Source organism: Aspergillus brunneoviolaceus (assembly GCF_003184695.1).
Source record: "Aspergillus brunneoviolaceus CBS 621.78 unplaced genomic scaffold BO95scaffold_89, whole genome shotgun sequence".
Lineage (NCBI taxonomy): Eukaryota > Fungi > Ascomycota > Eurotiomycetes > Eurotiales > Aspergillaceae > Aspergillus > Aspergillus brunneoviolaceus.
This window is the reverse complement of record NW_020290819.1, coordinates 50631-76049: the sequence shown is the minus strand read 5'-3', so window position 1 is coordinate 76049 and position 25419 is coordinate 50631. Positions and strand designations below refer to the sequence as shown.

The window sequence follows — 25419 nt, the reverse complement described above, 5'->3', positions numbered from 1 at the left end:
ATGCCGCCTGTGGATGCTTACGAGTACGTCCTCCGTCCCAGGGCCTCCACCCATCCGATCGGCCAGAACTCACCCACTCTTTGTCCCCTCAGCTCTCTCTCTCTCTCTTTCCTCCCTCTCCCTCTCTGCACATCCCCTTCTCTCTTCTCTCCCTATCGTCCTCTCACTACTCACCTTCTTTTTTCTTTATAAAGAGGAAGTGAAGTGGCAATCATGGCAATAACAAGTCGATCTCACCTGTCCGGGTTGCTGGTAACCTTGCTGCTGGCCATGCCAGCGTGCGCTCACGAAGGCCATGAAAATGTTCCTGACGGTGCCGCCATCTCCGAAGATCCGATTGTAGGTTTCATCTTGCCTTCGAGCTACAAGCCCCCTCACCCCCCTTCTTTCTGTTCTGTCTCCAACTGATAACTTGTCCCCCCCCCAGGATTCGACGCTATGGCTGCATATGATACTCATGGGATTTGCCTTTGGCATCATTTTCCCCTTGGGTATGGTTCTCGGGGTAAGTTCAAGTCTCTCCGTACTTATCTCCGACAGCCTCATTTGGATGGCTGCGGAGTCATCCTCGAGTGTATGGACCTTGGGGTTTAACGTTTCTTGCTTGACAACTAGATTGTACGGTCGCGCTGGCATGTCCCTCTCCAGATTGTGGGCACAATTGTCGCAGTAGTCGCATACTTCCTGGGCCATGCTCACAAGGGTCGCCAATTCGCCAAAAACGTCCATGCGTCTTTCGCAAATACATTGATGTTGATGATGGTGGTTCAGATTTTTCTGGGCGTCTATCTCAAACTACATCTCACCAAGGGCATTCACGGGCGGATTCGTCGGGTCATGGTATTTGCGCACGGAGTTGTCGGCAAGGCCATGCCGGTCGCAAGCTGGGTTCAGATGCTGTTTGGAGGAATCACAGCCATGGGCTTCTGCCGGGATGACCACTTAGGACAGTGTCTGGCTCACTTTATCATGGGCAGCGCTTTCATCGCCTATGGAATTCTGCTTACCATCCTGCTCCTCGTTGGTCAGTACTGGCTTCGCCGCACGGGTCGCAGCCAGGAGTTCTTCGATTCGCTGATCATCGCCGCCTGGGGATGTGTCAACACCTTCACCGAGCATCGGTGGGGAGGTCCCTGGGTACACAACGATCTACAACATACCACGATGGGAATTGTTTGGTGGTGTGCCGGGCTGCTGGGTATTTGGCTGAGCCGGAAACGCAATGGCCGCCCCAAGCGCAATCTCATTCCAGCCCTGGTTATTCTACTCACCGGTTATGCCATGTCCGCTCACCCCCAGCATCTGATGATCAGTACTATGATCCACTCCATCTTCGGTTACACCTTGATGACTGCCGGCTTTGCCAGGATCATTGAGATCTCCTTTGTGCTCAGAGACAAGGGCACCGTCAGCCCGGACGGTTCCGACCCGAATAGCTTTCAGTATCTCACGCCTTTCGTAAGTCGCCTGGACACAGGAGCTGGATGTTGCCTTAAGGACCTGGTCACTCTCCATTTTTGAGCTACTGTACTAACTCGATTCTAGTTGTTGTACGCTTCTGGGTTCCTCTTCATGGGCGCCACCGAAGAACAAATGCAATTGCTCAGCGACGCTGGAATCACACATGTTTCATACGTCCTGATTCTGTACAGCATTGCTTTCATCCTCTTCCTCTGTATGTTGTACTTGAATGTCTCACTGATCTGCCCAGAGACCTCGCTCTAACATCCTTCCTCTCAGTCGTCAACGTCCTCTTGCACATCTACGCTGTTCACGCATGGCCTGAATCCACCAAGCCACCGTCCCGCTCCCGCTCCTCCAGCTTTGCAGACGACGCCGGCGAAAGTTCGCCCGGCTACAAGCCTAACCAGCCCAACGGCCGCTTTCTGAACGGCCACGCTCGCTCGGCATCCGAGAACCAGCACGTCCATGACGCGGAGGAGTTCGAGCTGCAGGGGCTCATCTCAGATGAGGAAGACAACGGGGAGCACAGTAGGAACACAATGGGACCTCGGAAAGTGGACGACGAGGAAAGCTCCGCTCTCGTTGGTAAGGAGACGTCAACGCATTGATTTGAAGGAGTTTAAATCTATATAACTTTCTTTTGGGTGTCTTCCATTCCATTCCAGCAAGCCTGAACTGTTCATATTTCTTGTCCGACTATTAAATTGCATTTGACTTTACTTGGAAAACCATTGAATCCTTGGAATCCCGGTCTCAGATGACTTGGCCCGCCCGGTCTTTTGAGGGATGGATCCGAGGTTATATTGCACCGCAACCAACAGGCGAAGATGATCGGCTAAGGGACATGACATATGAGCTTCGTGATTCTGCCAAAGTCTGGAGTATTCAGGCGCGCAAGACATTGAGAGAGACGCAAGCCACCTCGAACGGCCACACAGTCGACGGCCATAGTAGTGCTTTAAAGAGTGGGTCGATTGTAGTATTGTCAAATCTATCATACACGGCCTTACCTCCGGTGGTAAAAGGCTAGGTGTGGAGCATTACAGCGCAAGCGTAGATATATGGCAAAGATCCGTACTGCCCCATAGTAGCGACTAAGAACTCTCTAAGTGAACCCTTTTCATTTTCGGCACCAAAACTCCAGAAGAGTTGACTGCCTTTCCATATCTCGGCGCCTCTTCATTCCTTTTATCCTCCTCTGCAGGATGCTTGTGGGGCTCATCAAGGTGCCAGGGCGGGTGCCCCGTCCAAGGGGATTGGGTTCGGGACTGGAATCACAGCGGGGAGCATATTGTCGACCTCGGGCGGGAAGATAGGGTGCAGGGGGTAGATGGGAGCGGTCAAACGTTCACCGTCGAACAGCAGCATGTTCTGGAGGGGTTGTTCGCGTGCACTGAGCACATTGATCACATCCTGTGCCAGACTGCCCCCGACGAAGGCCGCCACGGGACTCAACTCGTTGTTCAGGTTCTGCAAGAAGGTGCGCAGGAACTCCGCGTCGAGGGTTGCGATGTCCAGTTTCAGTTCCTGGTGGCCGTCTCGCGCGAGCTTGGTGAAGACCTCGAGGTCCTGGTGGGAGAATGTCGGCAGCGCGCCGGCGGAGAGTTTCTGGTACTCCCACAGCGCGCGGAGACAGGTGAGGAGCGGGGTGACTTGCTTGCGTTTGCGGGGCAGACGCGTGAATTCCTCGGGAAGCGGAGAGGTGTTGGCCAAGATCAGAGGGGAGTACACCTCGCGCTTGGTCACCATCTCAATGACCTTCTCGTTCTCCTTCTTGGTGGTGATGTTGAGGATACTCCGCGTCGGGGTCTCCTGGGTGACCGAGGCCACGTTGGATTTGGACCTCTCGATCACAAAGTCGTGGGAAATCAGATCGGCGAAGACGAAGCCGTAGAAACCGTGCAGCCCGGCGGCGTAGAAGGGCCGGTTGGCTATCCGACACGCGGCATTGATGGTCGTGTACGTGTGGAAGTCAAGTTCTGTGGCGATCGTGATGTCGAACTGTGCAAAGTACTCCGGTTGTTTGAGGTGAACATCTTCGGTGTCGATGTGGAGCTGAACCCGAGGGTTCATGGCACGAATGGCCGGCGCTGCAGCTTGTGCTCGCTATAGGACTTCGCTTCAGCATTTAAATGAATGGGAGTTTGATGGAGGAAAGGGTTTCCCCGCTTACATTCTGGCATCTACAATCCTCATTCACGAAGAATTGCGCGCCGAGATCCTCCTCCGTCACACTCTCATGGTCGATGATGGTAAGAGAACCAATCCCCGCAAGCACCAGGTTTTTTGCGACCTCGTTCGCCAGAGCTTTGAAAGTGATAAGTAGGATATTCGCGGATCGCAGCCTATGAGAAGACCGAGGGTCAGGAGACGCTGAGCAAGCCACGGAGGGGACTACCGAGGGAGCTCACTTTTCTTGAGCTTTTACTCCCCAGAGGCGGATTTGGCGGTCATATAGCGCGATTTCATCTTTTCCACACCACGATTACTATTCGAGAGCTTCTCCTCGATGTTTGGGAGTAATGAACTTAGCATACCTGCGCTCATCGCCTGGGCTGGCGCCTGGGCTGGCTGCGACTCCATGGTTTGAATGACGTATAATGCGGGAAAAGAGGCAATCTCCAGCTCACGCGCCTTCAAAACGATGGGATATTATTCCGCAGCAGTCCAGGGATGGTGGCCGACTTTTGATGGGAGGCGGGCAAAGGTATGCGCGCAGGTCGGGGGGAAAAGGTTGGGGGGGGGGGGGTGAAGGCAAGTATTGGAAGCAAGGTTTGGACAATCTGACTGTTCTACTGGAAGAAAGAAGAAGATAATAACAAGTGAATGCACAAGTGAGTGCACAAGTGAGTGCACAAGTGAGTGCACAAGTGAAAGTGAAGGTGTAACTTGTAAGTTAACTTGTAAGTTAACTTGTACTTGCAACTATTCTAATCTTCTTTCTATCTATCGTTCATCACGTGCGAGTCCACCCGATAGTCCGTCGATAAGTTAGTCCGACTGCTTATCGCTTGAAGTAAAGGAAGGAATGCCGCGGGCGGGCGTCATTCCAATCCATCACTCCATCCTCTTTCTCCACCTCCACCCACTCCTCCCTCTCCCTCTCCATCCATCCGTCATCTTTTCTTCTTCCTCGCTCACATACCTTCTCGGTTTGGTTTCATCTTTCCTACTCACACATACATTCTCTCTCTCTCTCTCTCTCTCTCTCTCTCTCCCTCTCTTTTTCATCCCATCTCCCCTTCATTGATCCATCTTACCGGTTTATCTCTGCATTGTCCTTGTGTGCCACCCTTATCCTTTGTGTGGTTATCGGGTTCCGTATAGTTGCCCGCTGTACGCCCTCGCCCCATCACCACAGTGGATGGTTTAATTCTTAACATAACATCAAGTTATGGTACGTAGCTAATAGTCGTTTGCGGAGAATGCAATTCTACCGCGTATCATCTGCAATACTGACTTTCTGACGCACTGCAAATCAAGTCCGGGAACTACGATTACCCTCCCGCCTCTCGCCGTCCTTCTCGAGGGTCTCGTACCAACAACGACCGACAGCAACGCCCTGTTTTGAATCGTCTACAGCATCTACAGGAACTGTTCAATTCCGAGCGTAACCGTAACAACTCGGCTCGTGCGCTTGAAACTCTGAACCAGGAGTTGGAGGAGTACCGGGGCAGGTCCTCATTTATCGCCGAAGAGGCCAGGGCAGCTTTGGACCGGCAAGTTCAACAAGTCCGAGCCGAACGCCAGATTTGGAACCAACAACAAGCCACGGACAACGGCAGCACGGCAGGTTCTGTGCGTCCTGGTGGTCAGAGACCGCACGCGCTGAATGTGACAGTTGTGAACTCGGAAGCAAGTGCTTCTGACCCGATCCGATCTGGCAACAGGACTCCGAGGTTCCGTCCTCTCAGAGCCGAGGATCGGATTGGCCGCGTGAGAAGAAGCAGAGGCGCAAATCAAACGTCTCTCCTGGATGAGCCTGTACCCCGTCTCGAGTCACCAACAGTCATGCCTCAGCAATTAGAGAGTGACTCCCCGATGGATCACTGGAGGACAAAGCGTCGCAAGTTGGAGACGGACGATCATCGAGAAGGCTTGCAGAACTTTCGTTACGGTCAATATGGTCAAGTGGTCCCGGGAGCACTCAGAATGGAGTTAGCCAGCTGTGACGGAGGCACATACGAACCGGACGGAGAAAGCTCCTGGCCCGAGAACATCCTTCGCAATGACTCCACTGTGTACTGCACAAAATCAGACCGATGCAACTTGATCTTGAAACACCAAGCTGGAATCCCTTTTTGTTTGCAGAAGATCGTCATCAAAGCGCCGAGAATTGGTTATGATGCTCCGTAAGTGATAGCGGCTTCACAATATCAAGCTCGCTGCTGACTCTATTCATAGGATTCAAGAAGGCATGGTTTTTGTCTCAATGACATCTGACGACCTTTTAGCTCGTACAGCCGCATCTCATGTTCAACATGAGGCGACCAGACGCACTGGGCGAAATTGGCACAATGGAATGCAGCCATCTCAGGAATACCTGAATGCGCACCGGCCTCGCCTGCCGAATATTCAAGGGAACATGGTCGAGCCCAATCTCAACACCGAAGCTTCTGACACTGACAACAATAATCCTTCGAGGCCCGTCGAGGGAGGCGAACCTGATCCCATACCGGAGTTTCGCACCATGACCAATTACGATGAACAATCGGATGCACGTTCGGATGCCCACGGACGGAATGACGATGATGACCAGACGCCATACCTCACTGAGATAGAGCGTCTTGAGGCTGATCGGTTCGACGACGCCGCCATCTGTTCGGACACTAGTGACAGTCTGAGCGAAGCTGAACTTGCTGAAATGGGTACATTTCCTCGGCGCCGCCGGGCTTTATCGAGGCAGATCCGAGCCATGCGGCGTCGCTACGAAGCAGCACACCCAAGGCACCGTCCACGTTCGCCCGATACACCTCCCCCCCAACGCCACGAAGTCTCGCAGCCCCTGGACTCTTCGCTTATGAAACCTCATGCACGGTTTCACATTGCCAGACACAAGAGCATGGTCAGCATTAAGTTTGATCCCCCACCGTAAGTTTTATGCCTTGCCGCTCGAGAAGATCCTACGTGTCTAACTTATTGCCACCATACAGCTCAGGAAGATACATCCTTGTCAAGCTGTGGAATCCCCATAGCGGAAAGAATATCGACATTCAAAGCATCGTTGCTTACGGTTATGGTGGCCCGAGGTTCTTTCCAGCTTCAGGTTTCAGATAAACCCATACTACCTCTTGCGTGCAACCCCCACCACCACACGGATATATGTGTTCGCTTCATGCTTGCTGGTTGTGCGAATGTGCAACGCAAGCCACCTTCGGGCGCTTTCAGGGACTGGTCTTTCATCTCATCAAACACAGCCAGGACTCGTTGGTCCCTCTCTGACTTCCTTCATACCCATACCCATACCCATCCCTCCTGATCGTAAACCGATACCCAACTTAGATAGAAATGTTTCTCATGCACTCATATGTTTCACGCCTCCTCTGAGGTGGTGAGACAATGTCCAGAGTCACGATGTTCAGAGTATTCTGGTTACCCGTCCGTGCCTGAAATCGGCGTTGTATTAATGCGGGACAATGATTGAAACAGAATGGTCTTCCTTTTTCACTTCAAGGGAAAAAAGTCTGCTCCGTGACGTAGCCTTGCTATCAATATGTGTTCTCCACCATCGGGCTCCGGCTCCAGTATACTCACGGAGCCGAGGGCTTGTTAACCGAGAAGGGCCTGGGTGGACATTACCTAGTAACTCACCTCCCCATGTGCACATTGACTACTAGATTCAAACAAGCAAAGCGGGATGGGAATGCCTGGATGGAGCCGCCACTCGTAAGGTATAAAGAAGTGTCGAATTACGGGAGCGCAATCGAGAGAGCAATGCAGACTGTTTCTTTTTGACAAAGTTCGTAAGTATTAAAGTATGGTATGTGTAGTAAGGCAACGACTGCAGACGGTCCAGTGCACAACAAGTCACACCTCCGCTCACAGGCTAAACATCAAGCGTACACAAACAGATAGATTGGTAGTCCCCAATGCGTAAAACTCGGACAAAAATGAGCAAATGAGCCATCTAGCGCCAGTGAAGCAACACATCGGCCCTTCCAACAACCTCAACATGAAACAAAGCCAATGGCGAGTTCTGTGGGAGATCACATTATCTCTCGTCACCAAATCTGAAAGTAGTGTGCGTATGTATGTACAGAAAGAGATGGTTGAGTCGTAGCTCGGTCGTCCGCATTATCGAGATCGGGAGAGAAAAGTCAGGGATGAAAAGAGGATAGTCAGAAGAGGGAGCCAAGCGGGATCAACCACGCTTTGAGGAAGAAGTATGTGTGTAGAGAGAGGTAAAATCAAGCTGATACCAAGCGCAACAGTGTGATTGGTGCTAGAACGACGTATCGAGGCCGACGTTATCTCGAATCGATTCTCTCGTTTCTCGTCTCTCATGCAAAAGATCGTCGAACGCCGAAGGTGAAATCTCTTTAGGCGAGAGACATCAAACAGATAATCAAACCAAAATGGTACTCCTGAAATAGAAAAAGAGAATCCAACTCCACCCTTAAAACAAAGAAAACTCGTATTTTGGATCCAAGAACGAAAATTCGAAGGAATATGTATAGGTAAATCATATGACGACGACGTCTCCCTCAGCATCCGCTGGGTCGGAAGCCATCATATCACCATATTTACCCACGGTCATCAACATCGAGTCGTCGTCAAGATCAATGGCGCTATCGTCATTATTCGGAGCATGGAAGCCAGCAATGCTCTCGGGAATATTGGTAGGCTTCTCGTTTTCGGTATCATTAGGGTTTGACTCTGCATCCACTTGGGGCCGCAAGGAATCCTGAGTTTGACTCATGCTCTCTGCTGACGTGGAGCTGGGAGTCGGTCGTGCTCTTGCCTCGCCTCCAAGCTGAGAATCATTTGTCATCATTGAGTTACTTCTCTCGTGACCCGGCAAGTTTGAGGGCTTCATGAGAAACCCACTCTGCCCTTGCTGGTTCGCAGCCATACCAGCGTGTTGCAGAGTACTTGGCTTGTAACGCATAAACCCTCCCTTTTCAGCTTGCCATAACATCATTTCATGAAAGAAGACCTTGGTCATCCACCAAGCGCTGAAACTTTGAGCGCCTCCCAGCGTAAGTCGCCGCAGGATGCAATCCCACAGAGCATCGACTTTCTCAATTATGCACTGAGTGCGGTGATGCGGAAAGGCTCCCGGAAGGTTTAGAATGAAAGAGATCCACTTGTCCGGGAAGTTGTAGTCATCGCCGGCCGCCTCTTCGACGGGGAATTTGTGTACTTTGTTGTCTTCTTCGGTATCAGGCTTGGCAAAAAAGGGGAGAGTGGTAGATGGGTTGATGTCTGTAACTGGGGTGAGAAGAGATCGAATGTCATGCTTCAATATCTGTTCAGTTGCACGCTCCGCGCAGCTGGGAATATTGGCTTTCATGATCATTTCTTTGGGGTCAACCAAGGTCTTGAAATCGAACCACATCTGATTTCGGTTGTCGGGATGGCACAACCATGCGGCGGCCGCGTTGGCAGACTGGTTGACATCAAGCATATGCTTCAGTAGATTACAGAAGATATGCGCTGGGAGCAGTCTGGCTAGAGAAACATGTGTAGGCTGAGTCTTGAACGTGTCCGCAATGTGGGCTGTCAGCCGTTGCGAGATGGAGCAGAAAGCATCCAAAACCAATTTCGGCACCACCTGAGTGGTGAGCGGTGCGACGAATGCAATCATTTTCTGATACATGATCCAATCGCATTCTTTGATCCATGGTGCAAGGTTAGGATGCGTTAAGAGCTTCTGCACAGGAACAGTCAGTGTGCCGTGGAAGGCCGAGAAATATCGTAACATGTTCTTTTCCTTGCAGTATCGGAAACTGTCAATGACAGAAATACAATGTGAGCGATAAAGAGCTGCAAGCGCAGCAGCGATTTTGGGGTCCGTGTTTGCTGGGAGGTACTGCTGTATATCAGGAAGATGAAGATCTTCATTATCGATGGAAGCCGTGTCGCATGAAGGTAGGTCGAGCATCTGATGAATGATTTTACCGGCTTGGCTTGCCATATTATCTAGGGTGGTGGAGGAATCACCATAAGAGTAAGATGGGACTGGGCAACCACACCCTGGATTCGAGGTATTGGTCGAAAATCTGGGGGTAAATGATGTTGTGGGGGAAGGGAATTCGGCGGTATCGGCAGGTGGTTGAGGTGCGACGCTGATGCTACAGGCTTCATCAATACTTTGCGTCAGTCAAATGGCAAGGAACATTCACCATACCTTTTCTGCATGATATCTTCAACCTTGCTATCCGTAACACCAGTGGAACCATTTCCACTCATCGGTAATTGAGGGTTTAGTGGTGGCGGCTTCTGCTGTTTCTCCTCAATCACGGTCAAATCCACGTAGTGGTACTTTGATTCGCCACGAACGCCCAACCGTCTCGTCTGGACGTTGGGAAAGATGATTCGAACCAATTTCCCGAATGACGCGGGGTTCAACACCGAGACACGTTCTGTCCCACATTTCTCGGCATAACAGCAATAGACGCGATCACGTCTGACCGAGCCGCTACTTTTCCTGCAGTTCTCCTTCAACCTAGAGCCAGGTGAGCATGGCTGACAGAGCCCAAGAACAAACCGCTGCTTACCAGATCATAGCAAAGACCTGCTTCACCTTTTCAGCCTTGCCGCCAGCACCTTCATGCTTCAAGACCTCGGCTGCCATCTGCTTCAGAGTGAACCCTTCATATTGACGTAATAATTTCCGGAGCTCGTTATCGTTGGCGAGGGATGAGCTAGACCCTTTCTTCTTCTTTGCGCCTGCCTCAGAATTCTCGTTGTCCTCCAGAACGTGCTCCGGCGCATGGTTTTCAATCCCACTATCATACATAGCCGCAAACTGTGGCATCGGCATGCCCGGGAGGCCGTGACTCGGTATGCCGGCTGACAATGTGTGATGGGATAGATGGTGACTGTGCATTGCATGGCCCGGGAACTCCTCAGCCCGCGGCATGACGGGATGATGGGCCTCTTGCAGCGTCGGATCGAGAGATGCGCCGTTTACCTGGTGCGACAGCTGCTGTCCGAATCGCATGATGATTTCCTCCGGATTACTAGCAAAGACACTATGACCTGTGGGCTGCGTGGGCAAAAACTGGGGGAACCCGTCGGTGATCTGTTGATCCTGGGTCTGTTGAGTCGTGGTGGAATGAATGCTAGCCGTTGAGCCTCGCGACCGTGGGCGACGGCTGTTCCTTGATACTACAGTTTCCGATCGTGATCGCATGAGATCAGCGGTACCGGGGCGGCTGAGTGGTGCTACTAATTGGGTCGTTTGAGAAGCAACACTCGACGCCTGCGAGGCCGCTCGGCCCACTGTGCCTGCACGATTAGCCGACCAAACTTATAAGCTTATGAAGCAGCAGCAGCAGCAGGGCAGGAGGCAACCCAAAACCCAAAGGGACAGACGGTACGCAACGGTCAAAGTACGATGAACCACCGAGACAGGTCGCATGCAGGAAGAAAAGCAGTATCTCTTACCCATATCAGGAGGCATATCCTCCTTTATTCTTCTTTATTGACTGGGAGGGAAAGATATTCGGGTACTGCTACACACAGCACACGTTTCGTTGCTGGGTGAGAGACGGGTTTGGTTTGGTGTGGTAACCACGGGCAATAGCGTCTGTTTTGATCCTTCACGGAACCACCCTCGAACCGCACGAATCCCCACCGCAGCAGACGCAGAACAGGCACGAACACCAGAAGAAAGAGGCAGCGGGTTGTATAGCTTGTCGTCGTCAAGGCATTCAGAGATTTGTCGTTGAGCTGCAGCAGACTGGCTATGGAAGGCTCATAGCGGCCGCGTTTGCAGGGTCGAAGTGGGCGAAGGTCGAAGGAGGAATAAACAGAGAAATCCGTCTCTCAAGCAACGAGGCGGCGGTTGTTTGGGTCCCCGTCACGTGCTCCCATGCGGCTTAGCTAAGATGCATTCTTCGCAGCCAAACAAAAACATCCCTGCAGAATGCAATCAATCTTGGCTAGTCCTTGCGTCCGTTAAGATTAAAGGAGCTATTCAGAGCACTCTGGACTGACCATATATGTATGTATTTTGACCAGTTCTTTTTCTTCTGCACTATACAGAGTAGTTGCACTTAAGTATGTATGTTGCACATACATGAAGATACTAGGTAGTATTGTTGTTGTAGAAGATGCGACTCTTCCGCCGACCCATGGTTCGTCAGCCCCCATGACTAAGCCCATTAGTTCTCGGCCCAACTCGATCTACCACCACCGAAGCTCGCTTATGACCTCATTTCATTCAATGCCATGTTTGGAACTCATCATCAATAGTTGATACTCAATCAACCCTATGAATTACATGCCCTTCAATCCAGCATTATACCTGCATCCCCAAGAGACAATCTACGAGGTGGGAAAAAAAGAATCCAAATTCATAGTTAATCTGAATATCCTCACAACCCACGACTCTAAGCATCTATAACCAACGCCGTCCCAAGAACATCTCAGGAGCTATCATCATGTGCCCCAGTGTGGTATAAAAGTCAACACAAAACAATCCTTCAAGCAGCTCCAAACTCCATCGACTGCCCACAAATGCCAAATATCCTTGTCCATTGAAATTCAAACCCGGTAGACTCAAAATAGTCTATTGCATTTGTGCTTTTAGCCTCCGCTCTCGGGCGTGGCGCCAGCCAGGACCCCAGCGGTCTTCAATCCACAGCAATGGAACCATCACCAATGTGATACCCGCGAGCAAAACAAACGTATAGTCTGCCCCCAGCGCTTCCAGAATGGGTTGTACAGCCGCCACACCTGCAGCTCCTATCAAACATCGCATCAGGTTATTCACCGCCGTTGCGCTGGCGCTTGCTCCGGGATACAGATCAATGACCAACGCGCTGTTGATAGTGAAGATCCCCGTCGCACAGAAGGCGATGAAGTATTGCAAGATAATGGGAACAGCAACATGGGTGCGCAGAGACACGCCATAGACCGCTGTAGTCACGATAAAGATGACAGTGATCCACCAAGTGTTTCGCATCCGAGCAACCTCGATGGGAAAGTCCGAGTGTGATTTGAGATTTACTCGAGTGCCCGCTGAATATCCATGCTTCTCGCAATATTCGCGCTCGGTCAAGCGGTGGTTGTAGTCCATAAGATACCCTACCAGGTAAGATCCTGACATACATCCAAATCCTGTTTTATCGACATTAGCAACCTGAAATCCCTGGTAGTGCCTGCTGAGAGCTCAACGTACCGTTGCCCAAAAATGTCAACCCTACTTCAAGAGATGACAGGCCATAGACCTCGCTGAAGAGATCCGTGGTGCTCGAGATCACCATGCTCCATACAGTATACACTATACTTCCAAAAAATAAGGTGATAAAGACATCCTTTTCGGCCAGGAATTTCAATGGCGCACACACGGTCCGCCAAGTCACCTTCGCCTTTTTTACCCCCGGTTCTGCACCGTCGATAACACCGGGCTGGCTCGTAAAGTGGTATAGAAAAGGCTTGTGGAGGCCATCAAGCTTCACAGTACCATTGCCAGCAATAGGGCGGAGCGTTTCCGGGAGGAGAACCAGGATTGACACTAGACTCACGCCTCCAAGTATGGTCAGGAACCAGAAGATAGATCTATACCCAAGGTACTGGGTCAACAGGCCACCAAACACCGGGCCAATGCCTTGTCCAAGCATGCGGACTACCATTCTTGTCAGCTTCCATGCTACCAGAATTCTTCTGGTTGTGCAGAGCCAAATTTACTTACCCCCGCCGAAGATGCCCACCAAGCTACCCCTTTCCGCGGAAGTGGTGATGTCGCCAATAACTCCAGCTCCTGCATAGGCGTTAGAAGTGCTGCAGCAGTGAATTCCAAATGACAATCTTACCAATCGAAATGGTAGCCGCACTACCAGCTGCCTGCAGAGCGCGAAATGCCATGAGCTCGCCATAGTTCTCGGACTCGGCAAGTGCGATGTTTGCTACTAAGTAGACAACAAAGGTGCCAATGAACACAGGGCGTCTTCCTAAAGCATCTGAGAGAGAACCCCAAAAGGTCGGCGCGAGGCCTTGGACAATCATGTATATTGTGATAGTGAGAGTCGCCAGCGTCATGCTGACGTTGAGTGACTGTTCCACGTTCAGTAAACATGTCTGGATCTCTGAAGGGCTCGAGCACTGCATGACTTATGCTCTGGATACACACCTTCGATACATCGTCCAAAGCAGGGAAGTAAATATTGGAGGACAACGGTGAAAAGATGGCAGCCATCGAGACGATGCATACCATCTGCAACTTGCGGGATCGAGTGAAAATATGGTGTGGTGAAGGCTCAGATGATTGACCCTCGAACGTGGATGGATCTTGCGAGATCGAACCCTTCTCCGAGTCTTGATCCGTTGAGGAAGCCACCGAGGAAAGTTGTGGCTCTGGGACCTTTGCGGTCTCTTCTCTCGATGGTGACATGTTTATGGCTTGATTGCAGGTCCAGCCCTGTAGCAACTTGCTAAACAATAGTATCCAAATCAAAGAGGATGGACAAGGAGAGTGTTTCTGCAGACGGACCATGTGCGAGGCCAGTGCACTATATGTCCCGGAGTTTCCCATGTCATTGATGCCACGGACAAAACACGCTCGGACTCCGACAGAAGAAAGGACTAGGCATCTCCACTGCGGAGCATGGTTGATGGATGAGGTCAATCCGAGGACCTTCCTAGATGGGAGTCAAGTGGGTAACACATAGAAGCCTTATCGCATGCACGAGGGCCCGAGTTGGAGGGACCTTCGTCTCCGACCAGTCTCACTTGGCACCCAGCAGGCTAGGTCACATTGGGGCAGATCCGAGCCATTGGGCAGCCGCTGAAAGTGGGAGATATGAAGTGGGAACAACGAGGGTCTGGAAAAGACAAGACGGGGCTGATGTGACGACGAGTGGTCAGGAATATGAGCTCTGCAAGCCATTGAGAGCTGCCGAGACCGTCGACTAGCGCTCGAAGCTGGGAGCTGACGAATGCAATCCACCTGCAACATAGGATTGGTGTGTTTCAGGGACCCGGCGCATCTGTCATGTATCGCAGAATCTAGAAAGAGCGGAGCAAGTGTTCAAGAATCTGGACTGTCTATTGAGAGATGGCGGCATCACTGCCAGCGGGTCCTTGTGGCAACGGACGATCATAACCGGCGAAACTGTTGACCAACGGAGCCGGAGTCTTTCACGTGCGTGTTCAAGACCGGAATTTCTTCGAGGCGTGGTTGTCATCTGAGATACCCTTGAGCCTCTCATCAGCTTTGCCTGTCGATAGAAGATTCCGACTGGCACTTTGCTGGGACAAACATCTGATCATTTTCAAACGTGTTCCAGTATGTTATTCATGTCCATTCAGTGCCGGAAGGATTGGGCATGGACGAAGATTTACAGGAGAGGCCATTATGGCCATTGATAGGCATGATCCTCATTCTTAGGATTTGCATGGATCTCGGGGATCTACATCGGCACCCTTCGCACTCAGGGTGGATTGGGGACCGGGGGGGCTAGAGTCCGGCCAACCCGAAAACCGGTGCCCACTGCCTCCGAGTTGCTGCCTTAACCTTGACATGATGGCCGGTCCCGCATGCTAAAGTGTTAGACTAGAAGATCTGAGTTCCATGCAGCTTCGCCCACCGCGGAGTTTGGAATTCTGCTTTGGTGGATTTTCAGCGGCAATCACGGCCTGGATGGAGCCTAATGCGTAGGCTCTCCCTTAAGCTTAATTATGTGACCCGAAAAGGGGGGGTTTTCAAAAAGATGATAAAAGCAATTCTCTGGTCTTCAACAGTGAGGCCATACTGAAGATGAAGATCTACAGCATAGTGCGGATGGACAGGGCCAACTGCGGCGTATGCAATAATAGCCCGTGATGACGAAAACTCTCGAGCATCGGTAAATCACTGAATGTGCGCAATCATCTATTTGGGGGGGGGGGGGCGGGGGGGCACCGGACAGCAGAGCAGGGTAAAGACAGATCACAAATAGTAGATTGCTCGATTCGGTCAATTGCGGAGCACGATGATGATGCTGATGCTCTTTTCCCAAGGAGGAAATTCGTCTCGGCCGTCATTAGATGAGGGTTCATAAGCACTGGCATGTTTCTGTTGGCCTGGAATCGGTATCACATTGCTCAGAAATTGGGGAATGTAAAACGACCTGGGCTAAATATAGTAAGATAGCTGTGGCCTATGTGTCAAAGATCAGTTAAGTTTCTGGAGAGAATCAAGAAGGCCAAGCGATAAGAGTCGATGGATGGATGTGATTGTAGTGACGGTAGAAAGTCGGAGAATCGAACTACTGTACGGAGTACTTGAAGTCCTATCACGGATTCCGCCATGTCAATCTTGGCGAACAAGACTCGGGGGCCAGAACAAGGGGGCCTAAGGGGGCGAGGAGAAGAGAAAAAGAAGGAGAAGAAACAAAGAAGAAATCAGGGATAAACGGAGGGAAGGGAGGATTGATAGACGGTGTGATCCTCGGGACTAATTGGGTTCTGAGATGACTAGTTCAAGAGGTTAACGAGGTTAACTTTGAGAAGTGGAGCTTAGGAGGGATGGATCAATGGGCGCAGTGGCGCAGATCGACACCGCCCGCGCCAAGCCCCGGTTGGCTTGCCGCGATTGAGCCTGACTTTTCGAGTCGGTCCACTACTAACTATATGCAGTACATATTGCACAGTACATATTGCACTCGGCATATCATAAAGAATCACACAGTACCCAACAGATATGTATATTCTTGAATGGACTAGCAGAAGACTCGATTTCACCTTTGTTATAGCATTTATCTACAGAGGGTAGGTAGATATAAATACTCATGACAGTGCACACCACATACATTGGGGACCTGCAGCACTTGCTCACCGTCACGCTACTCACTGACACGGCCACATCGCATGGCAATCAGCGATAGGGTCTTATCGCAAACCACATCACAATCATCCTTGGCAACAAACGACCTCTATCTCTACAGCTATGACAAGACAATAGTGTCTCAGTCCCAAGCCTGAGACCTGCAAGCCACATGGATTGGTAGTGACTTGGAACTGTGGCCCACTTCATCAAAACAATTGCAACCCAATCAAGCTGGAAAAGAGATGTTGCATGGGTTAGGCCGTACAGTAACTCTCATACACTCAAGGGGTGTGCCGCTAGTTAACCTACTGTGAATGGCTCCCAGCCACTGAGCTTACTATCCTGCCCCATTTAACTAACCTAGTCGGCCTGTTTGTCAACACCACAGCATAGTTTACTTTCATTATGTTTTATTATAAGATTGATCCCACATGGCACTGGTGCTTTCTCAAAGGACCCTGGTCACTATTTGTCACTATGTGAAAAAGTCATCACTCGTTCTTATCCCCTTCAAGTTAAACCCGACATCTTAATTGACATCGTTGGAGGTATACGTCGTTATCGGCGGCTACAGCTACCAATAAACCAAATTGATATAGTGTGTGCATTTTGCATCCCATGAGCCCCTGTCACATCCCTGCTGGCTCGGGAATTGATTGATGGGACGGAGTACTTACTCCGTACCAAGCCAGTGCATTATCTCCAACTCGCCTACCACGCCAGGTCTTGGCTGCAGCTGCAGGGAATTCGGTTGAAGAGAGGGGCAAATGCAATTCAATCAATCAATCTAGTCTAAGCCTCCCTACCCCTCCCTCATTCCGTTCCTTGTCTGTCTGCCGTTACCTACAGTGCAAGTGGGAAAAAAAAAGCCGTATACGGAGTAGTCATTGGTTATTGATCTATAGCACTACAGGGTCTGATCGGGATCTAAGGCTCCGCTGCCAAGTTCAGACTGTGCTCTTGTTTTGAACAATATCATCATAAGGACCCTGTTAGACAGTGTCCATACTCTACCTATGTGCTCAGAAACTGGAACTAATTGATGGTTCTAGCCTTTTCACGTGCACAGGTGATGAGAGAGCAAGTAATGCCCTAGTCACGATCGACACCGTCGCAAGAAGTCAGTACAGGAAGTGTTTCTGTTTGGTAGAGACCCTTTTTCTTCCACACCCCATTACATCAACCCGTCCGCTGCGTGTCAGCACTTTCTTCTCTTCTCTTTTCTTTTTTTTTTACCTAAGCAGACAATTTTTTTAAGCCACGAGAATGGCTCCTGCATTAGTACTTGATTTGGTGGATCTACTCGGAGTTGTTTGGACATCGGACGTCATGCTCGGGAAGCCGAGAAGCGAGCTTCCGAGCATCGACCGTGACCAAACGGCTTTCGGGTCCTTGTGAAGATCGCTGCTGTTGTAGTCCTAGTAATGGAGATGGAAAGTGACATTCCTCTTGTCTAGGAAAAGTCAAAGAGGTTAGTCATCTTGCGTGTGGCCAGGCTAATCTACACCAGAGAGACGAGGGTCTGTGGACACTGGAGGATCTGTACTCCGTACCGCGGCAGAGACTCGGGTCATCGATGCTCATTTAATGGTGGTGCCTACAAGAATTCTCCCGCACGTGGGCCCGTGAATAATAAATCAAATTTACATACCAGACCTAATTACTGCCTTGCATCTTCTAAACAAAGGAAATATATCGACGAGGGGGATAAGAGATCAGATAGAAAATACAGGACGGCCACCATGGCTCGGGCAAATAAGGAGAAAAGGTCGTCTAAATGATAAATGGAAAGGATGAGCAGAAGTACGACATCCTTCACATGTCTGCCTGATTGATAAAGAAGAAAAATCGCTCATACCAACCAAAAACAAACGCTGCAGGATTATGTCATATCTCCGCCGGGTGCAAAAGTGATTGATGATCACTTAATCTAGACCAGGTCCCTCTTGACGAATTCGGCCAACAGGGCCTTGCCAAGAGCAGCGGGACTTCTCTCGACGATGACACCAGCCTTCTCCAGAGCAGAGATCTTCGAGTCGGCACCACCCTTGCCGCCGCTGACGATGGCACCGGCGTGACCCATACGGCGGCCCGGGGGAGCACTGATACCAGCAATGAAACCAACAGCAGGCTTGTTGTACTTGTTGTTGGCCTTGAGGAACTCGGCGGCGTCCTCCTCAGCGCTACCACCGATCTCACCGATCATGATGATACCATCAGTCTCGGGGTCCTCGAGGAAGATCTTCAAGCAGTCGATGAAGTTGGTTCCGGAGAAGGGGTCACCACCGATACCGACAACCAGAGACTGACCCAGACCGGCCTGGGTGGTCTGGTTGACGGCCTCGTAGGTCAGGGTACCGGAACGAGAGACGATACCGACACGGCCACGCTTGTGGATGAATCCGGGCATGATACCGATCTTGCATTGACCCTAGCGCATCAAATAACACCAGATGTTATTGCCAGGGATCACTAGTGGCTTTGGCTTGGGTACTTACGGGAGCAATGATACCAGGGCAGTTAGGACCCACAAGACGGGTCTTGTTCTGCGTCTTCAGGATGTCCGTGATACGGACCATGTCTGAGCACTCGTTTATCAGTCTTCCGACCCGAACAGGCATCTAAAGCGCTCGCTTATCTAAGAGAACATACCGTGCTGAGGGATACCCTCGGTGATACTATATCAAGATCAGCGGCCAACCCACTTTCCGAAAGTTCAACAAGGTACGTACCAGACAGCCAGAGGAATTTCGGCCTCGATGGCCTCCTCGATACCCTTGGCAGCCAATGGGGGACTGCAATCATTAGCACCTCGCATGTGCATGTTCAATCCACCAACACCGGGTCCTTACGGAACGAAAAGCGCAGTAGCAGTGGCGCCAGTCTCCTTCACAGCCTCGCTCACGTTGGCGAAAACGGGTCTGTCGAGGTGCAGGGATCCGGCCTTCTTAGGGTTGGTTCCACCAACGACCTTGGTGCCTGGCAGTTGTGAGTTTCGCATACGTGACCATTTAGAGGCTTCTTTTCCGCTTGGCGCCTGCGCAGATGGGGGTAAAGGGAGGGATTGGAAAGATTAATACCGTAGGCGATGGCTTGCTCGGCATGGAAACTGCACCCGGACGGGAAAAAAGCAACGTCAGCGATATATCCTTGACAACCTTTCCAAAATGGAACAAAATACGTACGTTCCCTGCTTTCCAGTGAAACCTTGGAAGATCACCTTCGTCTCCGAGTTGATGCGAAGGTTGTTAACGGTCTCAGAGTAGATGGGGCTAGCTGAAGCTGCGTATCCCCGGCGCTGCGTGGCAGCAGCATTGCGAAGAGCAGAAGCGGTGTTACGGCGGAAGGCCTGCATTTTGGCTGGGAGAAAGAAAAAGGAACCGGGGAAGGAGAAAAGAGAGGAGAGGGGACGGAGATAAAGACGCACTCGAAAAGGTATGAGTGGTTTTAGGAGAGGGGGAGGGAGAGTTTGAATTAGGAGGGTATACAGGAGCAGAGGGAAGAGGCCGGTTCAGAAACGCGATTTGGGAACTTTCGGGACAAAGCTTTAAGCGGATCCGAATTGTCACGGGCGGTCGGTCGGTTTTCTCCCTCACTCACTTTACATTCATTACTTACTACGGAGACTCAACCAACCAACCTGTGGCACCCTCGGTCCTCCCGCTTTTTTTTCCCTTTCCCTTCCACGCTTGCCGCGTGCCATACCCGGGTCACAAGTCACCACTCACCTCTTTTCCAGTTGTTATTCCCATCCAACCATTATAATTATCGCTCACTCCTTAAATTGTACTTTTGATTGAACCCGAGCGAACGGCCATCACGGGCGCAAGTGTTACCGCGCATCTGCCTCTCTGGTCGCTTCTAATTCGAAAATAACTTCCGCAACCTCATTTGGCGACCGTCGACCGTCGACCGTCGCCCGCATCTCTAACCCACGATGGCGACCGTCACTATGACTATGCCGCCACCATCCTCGAAGCCCAAGAAAAATGCCAAACTTCCCTCGGAGAATGAACGGTTCATGCGAGCTTGTTCTGATATTGCGAATGCTCTAATTCAGGACCATGAATCGCAGAGGGATCCCACGAAGCCCCGCAAAGATATCAACCTCAACAAGCTGCGGGGTCAAATCGCCAAAAAGCATGCCTTGTCCACTCAACCCCCTCTGACAGCCATCATCGCGGCAGTTCCCGAGCATTACAAGAAATATATCCTTCCCAAATTGATTGCCAAACCAATCAGTATGTTGTTTCGTGCCTTTATGAGGCATGCCGTCCGCATATACTAAACAGTTGCCGCTAGGAACCTCCTCCGGTATTGCCGTCGTCGCCGTCATGAGCAAACCCCACCGCTGTCCCCATATCGCATACACGGGAAACATTTGTGTCTATTGCCCCGGTGGCCCCGACTCCGATTTCGAGTATTCCACACAGTCCTACACTGGCTACGAGCCCACCTCGATGCGCGCTATCCGTGCCCGCTATGATCCTTTCGAACAGGCTCGAGGGCGTGTTGACCAGATCAAGTCCCTCGGCCACAGCGTTGATAAGGTGGAATATATCATCATGGGTGGAACGTTCATGTCTCTTCCGGAAGACTACAGAGAATCTTTTGTGGCCCAGCTGCATAATGCTCTGAGTGGCTATCAAACAGACAACGTCGACGAAGCGGTGCAGGCCGGTGAGATGAGTAACATCAAGTGCGTCGGTATCACCATCGAGACCCGTCCGGACTACTGTCTCGACACCCATCTGAGCAGTATGTTGCGCTATGGCTGCACGCGACTGGAGATTGGAGTCCAGAGTTTGTACGAGGATGTTGCCCGGGACACGAACAGAGGCCATACTGTCGCTGCGGTGGCGGAAACTTTCAAGCTCGCAAAGGATGCTGGCTTCAAGGTAGTCAGCCATATGATGCCCGATCTGCCCAATGTGGGCATGGAGCGCGATCTCTTCCAGTTCCAGGAATACTTTGAAAACCCAGCTTTCCGGACCGACGGTCTGAAGCTCTACCCCACCCTTGTCATTCGTGGAACCGGTCTCTACGAGCTATGGAGAACTGGTCGGTACAAGAACTACACCCCGAACGCGCTGATCGACCTCGTCGCCCGTATTCTTGCTCTGGTGCCCCCGTGGACTCGTATCTACCGTGTCCAGCGCGACATCCCCATGCCGCTCGTCACTTCCGGTGTCGAGAACGGCAACCTGCGTGAGCTCGCCTTGGCCCGTATGAAGGACTTCGGAACGACTTGTCGCGATGTCCGGACCCGAGAGGTGGGTATCAATGAGGTCAAGAACAAGATTCGACCTTCGCAAGTGGAGCTGGTTCGTCGGGACTACTACGCCAATGGGGGCTGGGAGACCTTCCTGGCCTACGAGGACCCCAAGCAAGACATCCTGATCGGACTTCTGCGCCTCCGCAAGTGCAGCGCCACGCACACCTTCCGCCCCGAATTTACCGGCCAACAGACAAGTATTGTCCGGGAGCTGCACGTCTACGGCTCGGCTGTCCCCCTCCACGGCCGTGATCCCCGCAAGTTCCAGCACCGTGGATTCGGCACCTTGCTCATGGAGGAGGCTGAGCGGATCGCCCGTGAGGAGCATGGCAGTCAAAAGATCAGTGTCATCTCCGGAGTCGGTGTCCGCAGCTATTACGCTCGTCTGGGTTACTCACTGGATGGCCCGTACATGTCCAAGACGCTGGACCTCATTGAAGATGAGGAGTTCTTCTGATGTTTCCACGGGTGATATCGCTGATGTTTTCATGATCCCATAATGCCTCTATACAGAAAGAATTCCCGAGGTCTGTATTATATCTCCAAAAGTGCTTGTTTTATCTGGGCCATGGGTTGGTCCGCGCATCGGGGCGTTCCAAGGAGTGTTGTTCGAAACGAAAAGCGATCTACGGCGGCTGTGTGTTTTTTCTTCCCTTATACACCTTACATATTTTTGGCTAGGTTTTAAGAGCGACGTGAACGGCCTACTTGTTCACAGGGGTGCCAATGACCTAAAGTATGCGTTGTTGTATCTAATCAGAAAAGAAAGAGGCGGGTATGGAATCTATACTTCTACAACACTAACGCATAAGCGGTGGTTTATAAAGGACTTGTCCAATCGCTGGTTGGATAGGATGCTGGGGAGATCCATAAGCAGGGGCAGAAGTAAGTAACCAACACGAAAGCAGCAACGCGCGCTCTTTCACAGGACTAAACGTACGTACTATATACAGACATACCATACACCATCTTCATGGGTCTATGAAGAATAAACAAGCGAACAAAATCACCAAAAAATAGAGTGAAAAGAGGATCGGGCACTTCGCTCAAGGAAGAAGTAGATAGCGGCGGATCTGGTGCCCTTCTCCTGCCGCCGAGGACCGGAAGCAAAGCAAGTCAAATCGCCTACTGTGCCTGTAAAGCAAGGCAGCTCGTGATTCAATCTTCTACCCCCCTCCCCGCGAGAGGCAGATGCCACACAGCCACGCAACTTCTTTGTGGAGGGGGGGCGAACGATGCAGCAGCCAGCGCCTAGATCAGAAAGAACCATGATCCTCCCCCCGGGGATCCGGACCCGACAAAGCAAGCCCACACGCAGTTGTAAACGACGTTCATTTCGAGATAGGGATATAAAAACAAAAACACGGTAGTATAGGGCGGGAATAAGGTTTGTGGAAGACACATAAGAGCAGGGGGTTTTTTTTCCTCGGAACCACCGGCCGGGTGTAGTGGATTTAGCTCAAAGAGATGGCGCCGCCCCTGCGGCTTCTCGTGTGCAGGTAGGCCTGGAAGGCGCAGAATACGAAGAATGCCTGTAGGAAGAGAGAAAGGACCGTACGTTAGCATCTGTCATGACGGATTCTCTGTTGCCTGGGTGGGATCATGGATGCGGGTGGGAACGGAACGTACGACGTATACAAGGACAGCGGTGTAGATGGAGGCAGCGACTGCGGCGCCATTCTCGGGCTCTTCTTCACCGCCGGTGAAGCTGTGGTGTTCTCTCTGTTTGTGTCAGGGGGTTAGTCATGGCGGTTTGTTTGAGCGGGGGTGTGAAGCGGCTGGAGTCTCGTGGGAGGAAGTTGTGATAAAGGTGCCATACTTGGAATAGCGATCCGAGGACTGAGAGAATGACGATGGCGAAGAGAGATATGACCACGCTGGAGAGATTCGGTCAATTATCTCGAATGGTACACTGGAGGTGATGTTTGAGAGGTCTGAATTTACCAGGACCAAGCGTTCATCAAAGATACGACGGGCTTCATCTTGTTGGCTGAAGAGGGGGCGATAGCGTTCGAAGGCTGACGATACGGAAGGCAGAAGGGAGGGTGGAGCGGGCCGGTCAAGCTGTATAAAGATAGGCGGAAGGTAGATATACTCTGGTATTGTGTGGAAGCTAATTTTAAAACAAGCAAGACGCAGACAGATGAAGGGAGTGAGTTGAAATTGTCCCAGGGCTGAGATTCAGTTGGAGAAGCTGTGATGTCGACTAGGAACTCGGCGGTGCCGGTGCGGTGCTGGTGCGGTCACCGCTAAGCCGCTTTCGGCACTGACGGTCTTTCCGGCTGTCTCGACCTGCGACGGATGGCCGCGTCATTCCACCAAGGAAGTGGGATGTAGACGAAGGTATATATATATATACCTAGTATTGTATATATGTCTGCTGGTGGTAAACTACCACGGTCCGTTGAAGATAACAATATTCTTTGCGAATATTCCAGCTTGGGGTAACTATTAATGGTAAAATGAAATGTTGCTTAGTAGTATATAATTTCAAGCAGCCGAGCCGCCTAAAGTGCGTATATGTACATGTGCTCCGACAGAATAGATTATCCTTGATCTGGGAGGTGTTTCCCTGGATGCCCACTCAATGCGACTTGTTCCATTCTATACATTCATCGAACGTTACCCCAGAGCCCCCAAAGATGTCCAAAGCACTTCCAATGGTCAAATCAACTCTCCCCTGACTGCTGGCATGAACCATTTCCAAATCCTGCAAACTGCGAGCGCCACCGGCATAGGTGACGGGAATTGTGCACCACTGGGCTAATTTGGCGATGAGCTCTTCATCAACACCCTGCTGCAGCCCCTCTACGTCAGCGGCATGGATGAGAAACTCGGAGCAGTAAGGTTCCAGCAATGAGATCGACTCTGCTTCAGTTAGTCTTACAGCCTGGCTCAGACAGAAGCAAAACGGTAGCTCAGGGACTGCAATCGCCAGGCATATTCCACGCCTCTCCGCTCCTGCATCTTGAGACACGAGCAAGGATGGGCGAGAGAGCTAATGGAATTCATGGGCAGGAACTTGCCTTGGTTGATCTCCATCTCGGTAATGGTCTGCCAGCGGTTCATGGCTACAAACCAAGTGTTGTCCTTTCTACGGCAACTCAAATCCAAGACCAGCTTTGATCGATCGCCTCCAAGGGTAGAAAGAACGGATTCAAGCCGTTCCTTCGAGAACTTGCCCTCTGGAAAGAGGAATGATGTAATGATCACCTGCGAGAACGGGTCAGTTATGACAAGGCTGCACGTTGCTGGTACCAGAGACAGTGAGATCCAGACGCAAAAAAATGGAGTAAGATCAATCCAATCAAATACCTGCAGCTGAGCTGCAGACTGGATTTACGCTGTGAGACAGCAAGCGCAGGCACAAAGGCTTACCTTCTCGGCACCCTGGTCAATCCAGTACTGAGCGTTCTTATCGGTGATCCCTCCAGCCACTTGCAATCCGTTAGGCCAGGCTCGAAGTGCCTCATGCGCTGCCTCATCGTTGCCTGGGCCCAGCATCACGACATGCCCGCCGCGCAAATCGTGCTTCCGATATAACTCGGCGTAATGACCGGCGGGGAGCTTGGAGACATAATTCGTCTTCAGATCGGCAGCAACATTGCTTAGGGTTCCGCCCACAATCTGCTTGACTTGCCCCGAGTGGAGATCGATACAAGGGCGAAATTTGGTCATTTTGAGTTCAAGGATTTGTTCAACG

The 25419-nt window shown here is 51.3% G+C and overlaps 9 protein-coding genes across 9 annotated transcripts; 3 read left to right on the top strand and 6 right to left on the bottom strand.

The window, feature by feature from the left end:
- The first annotated feature begins 61 nt into the window (after positions 1 to 61).
- Positions 62 to 2381, top strand: BO95DRAFT_447449 (Ytp1 family protein). The gene is made up of 5 exons (XM_025587619.1): positions 62 to 339; positions 428 to 505; positions 616 to 1458; positions 1546 to 1675; positions 1741 to 2381. Exons 1-5 carry the CDS (start codon positions 214 to 216, stop codon positions 2070 to 2072), a joined length of 1509 nt encoding a protein of 502 aa, XP_025437395.1. The 5' UTR covers positions 62 to 213; the 3' UTR covers positions 2073 to 2381.
- On the bottom strand, positions 2212 to 4201 carry BO95DRAFT_447448 (E1 ubiquitin-activating protein AOS1). The gene is made up of 4 exons (XM_025587618.1): positions 4002 to 4201; positions 3876 to 3933; positions 3638 to 3809; positions 2212 to 3570 (listed from the first exon to the last, which is right to left on the bottom strand). The coding sequence occupies exons 1-4, from the start codon at positions 4045 to 4047 to the stop codon at positions 2686 to 2688; spliced, it is 1161 nt and encodes a 386-aa protein (XP_025437394.1). The 5' UTR covers positions 4048 to 4201; the 3' UTR covers positions 2212 to 2685.
- A 373-nt stretch (positions 4202 to 4574) lies between these two features.
- On the top strand, positions 4575 to 7240 carry BO95DRAFT_399406 (uncharacterized protein). The gene is made up of 4 exons (XM_025583821.1): positions 4575 to 4861; positions 4948 to 5816; positions 5869 to 6555; positions 6618 to 7240. Exons 1-4 carry the CDS (start codon positions 4859 to 4861, stop codon positions 6739 to 6741), a joined length of 1683 nt encoding a protein of 560 aa, XP_025437393.1. The 5' UTR covers positions 4575 to 4858; the 3' UTR covers positions 6742 to 7240.
- A 705-nt stretch (positions 7241 to 7945) lies between these two features.
- On the bottom strand, positions 7946 to 11332 carry BO95DRAFT_281816 (RFX family transcription factor). The gene is made up of 4 exons (XM_025581652.1): positions 11077 to 11332; positions 10185 to 10911; positions 9815 to 10132; positions 7946 to 9758 (listed from the first exon to the last, which is right to left on the bottom strand). Exons 1-4 carry the CDS (start codon positions 11090 to 11092, stop codon positions 8147 to 8149), a joined length of 2673 nt encoding a protein of 890 aa, XP_025437392.1. The 5' UTR covers positions 11093 to 11332; the 3' UTR covers positions 7946 to 8146.
- An 870-nt stretch (positions 11333 to 12202) lies between these two features.
- BO95DRAFT_374479 (MFS transporter) lies at positions 12203 to 14026 on the bottom strand (the record flags this gene model as incomplete). Its single annotated transcript, XM_025583101.1, has 5 exons — positions 12203 to 12753; positions 12815 to 13261; positions 13328 to 13396; positions 13449 to 13689; positions 13766 to 14026. The coding sequence occupies 5 exons, from the start codon at positions 14024 to 14026 to the stop codon at positions 12203 to 12205; spliced, it is 1569 nt and encodes a 522-aa protein (XP_025437391.1).
- Positions 14027 to 18062: 4036 nt separating this feature from the next.
- Positions 18063 to 19979, bottom strand: BO95DRAFT_447444 (succinate--CoA ligase (GDP-forming) subunit alpha). Its single transcript, XM_025587617.1, has 7 exons — positions 19627 to 19979; positions 19522 to 19550; positions 19294 to 19420; positions 19174 to 19236; positions 19094 to 19119; positions 18940 to 19022; positions 18063 to 18872 (listed from the first exon to the last, which is right to left on the bottom strand). The coding sequence occupies exons 1-7, from the start codon at positions 19794 to 19796 to the stop codon at positions 18372 to 18374; spliced, it is 999 nt and encodes a 332-aa protein (XP_025437390.1). The 5' UTR covers positions 19797 to 19979; the 3' UTR covers positions 18063 to 18371.
- A 110-nt stretch (positions 19980 to 20089) lies between these two features.
- Positions 20090 to 22517, top strand: BO95DRAFT_447443 (Elongator subunit ELP3). The gene is made up of 2 exons (XM_025587616.1): positions 20090 to 20682; positions 20744 to 22517. The coding sequence occupies exons 1-2, from the start codon at positions 20379 to 20381 to the stop codon at positions 22171 to 22173; spliced, it is 1734 nt and encodes a 577-aa protein (XP_025437389.1). The 5' UTR covers positions 20090 to 20378; the 3' UTR covers positions 22174 to 22517.
- A 561-nt stretch (positions 22518 to 23078) lies between these two features.
- Positions 23079 to 23797, bottom strand: BO95DRAFT_281690 (uncharacterized protein). The gene is made up of 4 exons (XM_025581651.1): positions 23661 to 23797; positions 23536 to 23593; positions 23346 to 23438; positions 23079 to 23248 (listed from the first exon to the last, which is right to left on the bottom strand). The coding sequence occupies exons 1-4, from the start codon at positions 23696 to 23698 to the stop codon at positions 23171 to 23173; spliced, it is 267 nt and encodes an 88-aa protein (XP_025437388.1). The 5' UTR covers positions 23699 to 23797; the 3' UTR covers positions 23079 to 23170.
- Positions 23798 to 24300: 503 nt separating this feature from the next.
- BO95DRAFT_374488 (1-(5-phosphoribosyl)-5- ((5-phosphoribosylamino)methylideneamino)imidazole-4-carboxamide isomerase HIS6) lies at positions 24301 to 25394 on the bottom strand (the record flags this gene model as incomplete). Its single annotated transcript, XM_025583102.1, has 3 exons — positions 24301 to 24598; positions 24739 to 24929; positions 25095 to 25394. 3 exons carry the CDS (start codon positions 25392 to 25394, stop codon positions 24301 to 24303), a joined length of 789 nt encoding a protein of 262 aa, XP_025437387.1.
- Positions 25395 to 25419: the final 25 nt, after the last annotated feature.